The 9,619-nt window shown below is 40.9% G+C and overlaps 1 protein-coding gene across 1 annotated transcript; it reads right to left on the minus strand.

Annotated features, from left to right (window-relative positions):
- Positions 1 to 6,364: 6,364 nt before the first annotated feature.
- On the minus strand, positions 6,365 to 7,291 carry LOC114113755 (olfactory receptor 8S1-like). Its single transcript, XM_027965941.2, has one exon. It carries the CDS (start codon positions 7,289 to 7,291, stop codon positions 6,365 to 6,367), a length of 927 nt encoding a protein of 308 aa, XP_027821742.2.
- Positions 7,292 to 9,619: the final 2,328 nt, after the last annotated feature.

Raw genomic sequence — 9,619 nt, forward strand, 5'->3', positions numbered from 1 at the left:
GTGTTACAAACCTCTGTCTATAGTTCTTCAGGCTGTCTGTTTACCAGATCTAATCCCTTGAATCTATTCGTCACCTCTGCTGTATAATTATAAGGGATTTGATTTAGATCATACCTGAATTGCCTAGTGGTTTTCCCTACTTTTTTCAGTTTAAGCCTGAATTTTGCAATAAGGCGTTCATGATCTGAGCCATAGTCAGCTCCTGGTGTTGTTTTTTCTCACTGAATAGAACTTCTCCATCTTTGCCTGCAAAGAATATAATCAGTTAATTTCAGTGTTAACCATCTGGTGATGTCCATATGTAGAGCTGTCTCTTGTGTTGTTGGAAAAAGGTGTTTGCTATGACCAGTGTGTTCTCTTCATAAAACTCTCTTAGCTTTTGCTCTGCTGCATTTTGTACTCTAAAGCCAGACTTGCGTATTACTCCAGGTATCTCTTGAATTCCTATTTTTGCATTCCAATCCCCTATGATGTAAAGGACATCTTTTTTTTTTTTTTTTTTGTTAGTCCTAAAAGGTCTTGTAAGTCTTCGCAGAACCATTCAACTTCAGTTTCTTCAGCATTACTGGCTGGGGCATAGACTTGGATGACTGTGATGCTTTCTTATTATAACTTCAAAAATTTAGAAATAACAGATGTGTTGTTACTTAGTACATGATTCAGTACACATGTTTCACTTGTGGAAAAATAAAGTTAAATGGAACTTTAAAGTGTTTTAATCTATTAACCATATCCATGACTATAATAATTCTCATTATTGCTATACAGAAAATAGCATTGGATGATTGCAAGTAATCATGACTTTAAAATGCAATGTATTTTGAGTAAAATCATGAGTAGCATGTAAAAACGCTCAGGAAATACAAAGTTGCTGTGTCATATAACACATATTTTATATTTCATAAATTCTTGCTAAAATAATGAGAAGGAAGACTAAAACCCTTTGCATTCTCCAAGTAGACGAACTAGAGAAAACCAGTACTTTAAAGAAGGCAAGATGTTGGAGAGGCTAAATTTTCTTGTGTTACCGTAAATGAGCCACAGTTCAGTTCAGTTCAGTCACTCAGTTGTGTCCGACTCTTTGCCACCCCATGAATCGCAGCACGCCAGGCCTCCCTGTCCATCACCAACTCCCAGAGTTCACTCAGATTCGCATCCATCCAGCCATCTCATCCTCTGTTGTCCCCTTCTTCTCCTGCCCCCAGTCCCTCCCAGCATCAAAGTCTTTTCCAATGAGTCAACTCTTCGCATAAGCTGGCCAAATTACTGGAGTTTCACCTTTATCATCATTCCTTCCAAAGAAATCCCAGGGTTGATCTCCTTCAGAATGGACTGGTTGGATCTCCTTGCAGTCCAAGGGACTCTCAAGAGTCTTCTCCAACACCACAGTTCAAACGCATCAATTCTTCGGCACTCAGGCTTCTTCACAGTCCAACTCTCACATCCATACATGACTACTGGAAAAACCATAGCCTTGACTAGACAGAAGGGCGGCGGGAGGAGATACCCCTCATCCAAGGTAAGGAGCAGTGGCTCTGCTTTACTGGAGCAGCCGTGAAGAGATGCCCCACACCCAAGGTAAGAGAAAACCAAGTAAGGTGGTAGGTGTTGCAAGAGGGCATCAGAGGGCAGACACACTGAAACCATACTCACAGAAAACTAGTCAATCTAATCACACTAGGACCACAGCCTTGTCTAACTCAGTGAAACTAAGCCATGCCTGCAGGGCAACCCAAGACGGGTGGGTCATGGTGGAGAGTTCTGACAGAATGTGGTCCACTGGAGAAGGGAATGGCAAACCACTTCAGTATTTTTGCCTTGAGAACCCCATGAACAGAAAAGGCAAAATGATAGGATACTGAAAGAGGGACTCCCCAGGTCAGTAGGTGCCCAATATGCTACTGGAGGTCAGTGGAGAAATAACTCCAGAAGGAATGAAGGGATGGAGCCAAAGCAAAAACAATAACCAGTTGTGGATGTGACTGGTGATAGAAGCAAGGTCCGATGCTGTAAACAGCAATATTGCATAGGAACCTGGAATGTCAGGTCCATGAATCAAGGCATATTGGAAGTGGTCAAACAGGAGATGGCAAGAGTGAACGTCGACATTCTAGGAATAAGCGAACTAAAATGGACTGGAATGGGTGAATTTAACTCAGATGACCATTATATCTACTACTGCAGGCAGGAATCCCTCAGAAGAAATGGACTAATCATCACGGTCAGCAAAAGAGTCCGAAATGCAGTACTTGGATGCAATCTCAAAAACGACAGAATGATCTCTGTTTGTTTCCAAGGCAAACCATTCAATATCACGGTAATCCAAGTCTATGCCCCAACCAGTAATGCTGAAGAAGCTGAAGTTGAACGGTTCTATGAAGACCTACAAGACCTTTTAGAAGTAACACTGAAAAAAGATGCCCTTTTCATTATAGGGGACTGGAATGCAAAAGTAGAAGTCAAGAAACACCTGGAGTAACAGGCAAATTTGGCCTTGGAATACGGAATGAAGCAGGGCAAAGACTAATAGAGTTATGCCAAGAAAATGCACTGGTCATAGCAAACACCCTCTTCCAACAACACAAGAGAAGACTCTACACATGTACATCACCAGATGGTCAACACCGAAATCAGATTGATTATATTCTCTGCAGCAAAAGATGGAGAAGCTCTATATAGTCAACAAAAAAATGAGCCACATTCCCCCTCAAATTCCAACTCTCATGTAATAAAAAGCAGTGTTCTTGGCATCACCCAAGTCACTCATTGACAGTCATTCTGGGCAGAACATAGCACTTTTTTTTTATATGCAAGGCTTCCCATTCAAAGCTCCAACCCCTCCATAAGCCCTAAGTTGATAAGTTTTCTTTTCCTGAAATTCAACACTTTTGGTGAAATCTTATGTTTTTCATTGCCTTTCTATTCATTTAATTCCAAAAAATAATTTAGTACACATACAACTTTACTCAGTATCAATGAAATGATAGAGAAATAAATTATGATTAAGTACAACTTTTGGCCAAGATAACTATATGTCCACTGATATGCCTTTGAGCAGGATTGAATCTGAACTGTTTTCTCCCATCCTGACCCCACCCTCAAAGTATCTTCATGTATCTTTCTTATGCTTTTCTGTCACATCTTTCAGCATCTAAAACAGGACCGCTAGGAAGCTTTTAGTGTTAACTCACCAGATATCCTGAAGCCTATAGTTCTTTCTTAATCTATCATCTACCATTAAAAATTTTTATTTATTTCTTATTTTTTACTTAAAAATTGCTTTATTGAAGTACAGTTGCTTTACAATGTTGTGTTAGCTTCTACTGTATTCCAAAGTGAATCAGCTATACGTATACATATACATATACATATATCCTTCCTTTTTTGGATTTCCTTCCCATTAGGTCATCATAGAGCATTGAGTAGTTTCCTGTGCTATACAGTGTGTTCTCATTACCTATTTTATACACAGCAGGTTCGTGACATTGTATGGGAGCCAGGGATCAAGACCATCCCCCAAAACAGAAGTGCAAAAAGGCAAAATGATTGTCTGAGGAGGCCTTACAAATAGCTGTGAAAAGAAGAGAAAAGGAGAAAAGGAAAGATATACCCGTTTGAATGCAGAGTTCTGAAGAATAGTGAGGAGAGATAAGAAAGCCTTTCTCAGTGATCAATGCAAAGAAATAGATGCAAACAATAGAACGGGTAAGACTAGAGATCTCTTCAAGATAATTAGAGATACTAAGCGAACATTTCATGCAAAGATGGGCTCAATAAAGGACAGAAGTGGTATGGACTTAACAGAAACAGAATATATTAAGAAGAGGTGGCAAGAATACACAGAAGAACTATACAAAAAAGATCTTCACAACCCAGATAATCACGATGGTGTGATCACTCACCTAGAACCAGACATCCTGGAATGTGAAGTCAAGTGTGCCTTAGGAAGCATCGCTACGAACCAAATTAGTGGAGGTGATGGAATTCCAGTTGAGCTATTTCAGATTCTAAAAGATGATGCTGTGAAAGTGCTGCACTCAATATGTCAGAATCTGGAAAACTCAGCAGTGGCCACAGGACTGGAAAATGTCAGTTTTCATTCCAGTCTCAAAGAAAGGCAATGCCAAAGAATGCTCAAACTACCACACAATTGCACTCATCTCACACACTAGTAAAATAATGCTCAAAATTCTCCAAGTCAGGCTTCAACAGTATGAGAACTGTGAACTTCCAGATGTTCAAGCTGGATTTAGAAAAGGCAGAAGAATCAGACATCAAATTGACAGCACAGAGTTGGATCATTGAAAAAGCAAGAGAGTTCCAGAAAAACATCTGCTTTATCGACCATGCCAAAGCCTTTGACTGTGTGGATCATAACAAACTGGAAAATTTTGAAAAAGATGGGAATACCAGACCACCTTACCTGCCTCCTGAGAAATCTGTATGCAGGTCAGGAAGCAATAGTTAGAACTGGACATGAAACGACAGACTGGTTCCAAATCGGGAAAGGAGTACATCAAGGCTGTATATTGTCACCCTGCTTATTTAACTTATATGCAGAGTACATCAGGAGAAAACATGGGCTGGATGAAGCACAAGCTGGAATCAAGATTGCTAGGAGAAATATCAATAACCTCAGATATGCAGATGATACCACCCTTATGGCAGAAAGTGAAGAAGGACTAGAGCCTTTTGATGAAAGTGAAAGAGGAGAGTGAAAAGGCTGGCTTAAAACTCAACATTCAGAAAGCTAAGATCATCGCATTTGGTTCCATCACTCCATGGCAAATAGTTGGGGAAACAGTGGAAACAGTGACAGACTTTGTATTTTGGGGCTTCAAAATCACTGCAGATGGTGACTGCAGCCATGAAATTAAAAGTTGCTTACTCCTTGGAAGAAAAGCTATGATTAATCTAGATAGTATATTAAAAAGCAGAGACATTACTTTGCCAACAAAGGTCCATCTAGTCAAGGCTATGGTTTTTCCAGTAGTCATGTATGGATGTGAGAGTTGGACTATAAAGAAAGCCGAGGGCCAAAGAACTGATGCTTTTGAACTGTGGTGTTGGAGAAGACTCTTGAGAGTCCCTTGGATTGCAAGGACATCCAACCAGTCCATCCTAAAGGAAATCAGTCCTGAAAATATTCATTGGAAGGACTGATGCTGAAGCTGAAACTCCAATACTTTGGCCACCTGATGTGAAGAACTGACTCATTTGAAAAGACCCTGATGCTGGTAAAGATTGAGGGCAGTAGAAGAAGAGGATGATAGAGGATGAGACGGTTGGATGGCATCACCAATTCAATGGACATGAGTTTGAGTTGATGGACTGGGAGGCCTTGCATGCTGCAGTCCATGGGGTCAGAAAGAGTCAGACATGACTGAGCGGCTGAACTGAACTGATCAATAGTGTGTATGTGTCAATCCCAATCTCCCAATGCATCACAACCCCCAGTTTCCCCCTTGGTATGCATTTGTTTGTGCTCTACGTCTGTGACTCAATTCCACATATATTCATTAATATATGATATTGTGGAAGAGGAGAGTAAAAAGAGCCGGCTTAAGACTAAGTATTAAAAAACCCGAGATCATTGCTGCATGGCAAATGGAAGGGGAAGAGGTGGAAGTTGTGACAGATTTCGTCCTCTTGGGCTCCAAAATCACTGTGGATGGTGACGACTCCATCCATGACTCCAGCCATGAAATCAGAAGGTGAGTGCTTCTTGACAGAAAAGTGATGACAAACCTAGACAATGTGCTGAAAAGCAGAGACATTACTCTGCCAGTAAGGTCCATATTGTCAAAGCTGCGGTCTTTGCAGTGGTCCCATATGGTTGTGAGACTGGACGGTAAAGAAGGCAGAACCCCAAAGAATTGATGCCTTCAAACTCTGGTGCTGGAGAAGACTCCTGAAAGTCTGTTGGACAGCAAGGATATCAAACCAGTCAATCTTAAGGGAAATCAACCCTGAATATTCACTGGAAGGACTGATGCTGAAGCTGAAGCTCCAGTATTTTGGTTATCTGGTGTGACCAGAGGACTCATTGGAAAAGTCCCTGGTGCTGGGAAAGACTGAGGACAGAAGGAGAAGCGGGTGTCAGAGGATCAGATGGCTCGACAGCATCACTGATGCAATGAACATGAACTTGGGCAAACTCCAGGAGATGGTGAAGGACAGGGAGGCCTGGTGTACTACAGTCCATGGGGTCACAAAGAGTTGGACACGACTGGGTGACTGAATAACAGTAGTTTGGTATTTGTTTTTCTCTTTTTAACTTATTTCACTCTGTATGACAGTCTCTAGGTCCATCCACATCTCTACAAATGACTCTGATTTCTCTTCTCCTTACAGCTTTCTACCTCTACCATTGCAAACATTTCCCCAGCGTTCTTCTCAGGGCTGTCTTTACTTCTTTGTTTTTGAGGCTATAGATGAGGGGATTTGCTAGCGGAGTAACTATACCATACTGTATGGAGAAGATTAGCTCCAGAGGTGACCCTGAGGTTGGCATGAGATAACGGAGGAAAGCTGAGACATAGAAGAAGCTCACTGCAGTGAGGTGGGAGGAGCAGGTGGAGAAGGCTTTGCTCCTGCCTGTGGTGGAGCTGATGCTCAGGATGGTGGAGACAATGTGTGTGTAGGAGAAGAAGATCAGGAAGAAGGTACCAAAGCCATGTAGCAGTGTGGAGCCTGTCAGGACAGTGACATTGGTGGAAATATCAGAGCAGGACAAAGGGAAGAGAGAAGGCAGTTCACAGGTATAGTGGGGGATGATATGGTTCTCACAGAAGTTCAAGTTCATAGCCAGGGGGATGTTGAAAACTGCATCCAGAAAACCCAGGCCCCACGAAGCCCATACCAGCCTCACACAGAGCTGGCCGCTCATCACCTGACTGTAGAGCAGAGGGTAGCAGATGGCAGCATAGCGATCATAGGCCATCACTGAGAGCAAGATTTCTGTCCCTCCAGTGTCAAACACAAAGAAGGCTTGAGTCAGGCAGCCCTCCTTTGAAATAGTTTTCTTTTTAGACAGGAGGTTCTCCAGGAGCTTGGGAACTGTGACTGAAGAGAAGCAAAGATCCAGGAAAGAGAGGTGACTCAGAAAGAAGTACATGGGTGTGTGGAGATGGGAATCAGCTCTGATCACCAGCAGCAGAATCAGGTTCCCCATCATGGTTAGGAGGTAAATCCCCATAAAAAGCACAAAGAGCAGTATCTGGACTTTGGGATCAGCAGACAGCCCAAGGAGGATGAACTCAGTGATGGTGCTGTGGTTCCTCAAGGCCATTTAGAAAGAGTTTTTCCTAGAAAAAAATATAGCAATGTACCTGAAACTTCTCTTTACTACACCCAACTATGGAGAAAGGGATCCACTTTTATGTACTTACACCTGATTATTTAGATTTCACGCATGTCCTTATCAAATGTCTATAATGTTTGCTTCCCTTTCTAGTGTTCTATTTCAAACAATTATTTTTCCATAGGTGACATTCTGTTTTAAAGACACTGAAGAAATTTGCTAATTTGTGCAGACTCTGAATTTGTTCTGTCTCCTTCAGCTGGCACTGCTTTATCAGCAGTACTCTGTGCATGTTTTGTAAATCATGGCAGAGTTGCTGGGAAGCTGTTTCAGCCTTTGTCTTCTCTCCCGTTTTCCGATCTTCCACTCCAAAACCCTTTTAGAATCCATAACTTCCTAATAATATCATTTTATCTTTCTTTAGCTTTTTATTGTTGACACTACGCATTAACACCTATTGTCAATTTGACTCTCTGGGACAAGATTAAAAGATGACAGAGTGTGACTCTGTGTGCATGTATGTGAGTGTGTGTGTGTGTGTATCTGAATTTTGGATATGTGAAGAAAGGATAAGGAGGATATTGCTGAGTACCTTCTGTGAATTAGAAATTTGACTATCATAAATTATATAACTCATCCAAGTCCCCAGTCTGTATACCTCAATTCTATAAAACCTCAAGACACTGGGTCTTTTTTTTTTTTGTATGGTCATGATTTATCTATTTTTATTTGCTAATTTATGGGATAGAAAATCCATATTTCTTTTATTCTTCACATTTATATTTAAAAATTTTTAATTACAGGATAATTGTTTTACAGTATTGTGTTGTTTTCTGCTGTACAACATTGTAGAACAGTCATAACTATATATTTCCCCTCCCTCTCAAGCCTCCCTTTTCCACCCCATCATCACAGAACCGTGAGATGAGCTCCCTGTGTTATACAGCAGCTTCCCACTAGCTGTCTGTTTTATACATGGTTGTGTATATATGTTAATGCTACTCCCTCAATTTGCCCTACCCTCTCTTTCCCCACGTCTGTTCCCTATGTCTGGAGACATCAGGTCTTTCTACCATGCAGCAACTTTCACTTAAGGCTTGACTTTCATTTGGTGATCATTTTGCAGTATATACAAGTATCAAATCATTATGTTGTATACTTGAATATAATAAAAGGTTTTGTGTTGTATTTCAATTCAAATTGTCATTTTATCATTTAATTTGATAAAACATTCTGGGTAGATTTTTATAACCTAATTTTTCTAATGTAGAATGAGAAGTATGTGAATATCTTGTCTTTACCAGAGTGAATAAGTGACTACACCAGGATTTAACCTATGTCTTCATTATTCTCATCTGGCACTTCTGCCTTCCATTTTCTTATGTTTTTCTTAAATATGCTGATTCTCCTCATGAGGCGGCCATTGAAGTGCTCCAGCTGGGAGAGAGAACTCAGCATTCAGCTGAAAATGATGAGCTTGCTGACAGCATCCAGTTGATGCTTTGAAAACAACTGCAGCTTTAGCGGAGGCCAAACCTCCCAGGCAGTCAATGACTGAGCATACCTTAGATACCACATTTTGACCATTTTTGCTTTGTCTGAGGGTCAGTCATTGCCCCAGAGCTCCCGATCCATCCAAGGGTTGGATAATCCTTGTCAGGTCTGTACTTGTCTGAAACTCTCCTTAGATGATTCTGCTTTCCTTCCCTCTTTCCTGTTAGCAGTGTCATATCTGGTCTGAAGGCTTTTTCCAGCCCAATTCTATTTTCTTCCTCTTTGTCTTTCACAGGCTCCTCTCCCCGACTCTCATGCAATACTACTACTACCAAAATATCTGTTCTGGGAGGACCTCAACAGATATACTTCCACTCTGTGCTAATTCATTAGCTCACCCCCCATAAGCAACTCCCTTTATTTTATGCCTTTGCTGAATCACTGTCTTATTTTGGCACTTAATTGTTAGAATGTATATGGCACATTTCCTTCTTTTCTTTTTCCTTCCCAAACAATAATACTACAGTTCCTTGAAGAGAGTGTTATGCTGTATATTACTTTGTATCTCCATGCCATAACTCTTGGTCCAGTGAAAAGCACATATGGTTGGTCTTCCATAGCAAATATGTTGAATAAAAAATGAAGTGAATTGGATAGACTGTTTAGCTAGTTTCTTTGGGAAAGATTGAAGAATCATAAGCTTGATAAGGATTCAGCACTAAGAAGACAACAAAGTGGGAAGCCAAGAGTGGTATATGTGTATGTACATGTTTGCGTGTGTGTACAGCTTGTCTCAGTTTTGTGTAACCAGTAGTGTACTTA

Source organism: Ovis aries, chromosome 3 (genome assembly GCF_016772045.2).
Source record: "Ovis aries strain OAR_USU_Benz2616 breed Rambouillet chromosome 3, ARS-UI_Ramb_v3.0, whole genome shotgun sequence".
Classification (NCBI taxonomy): Eukaryota; Metazoa; Chordata; class Mammalia; order Artiodactyla; family Bovidae; genus Ovis; species Ovis aries.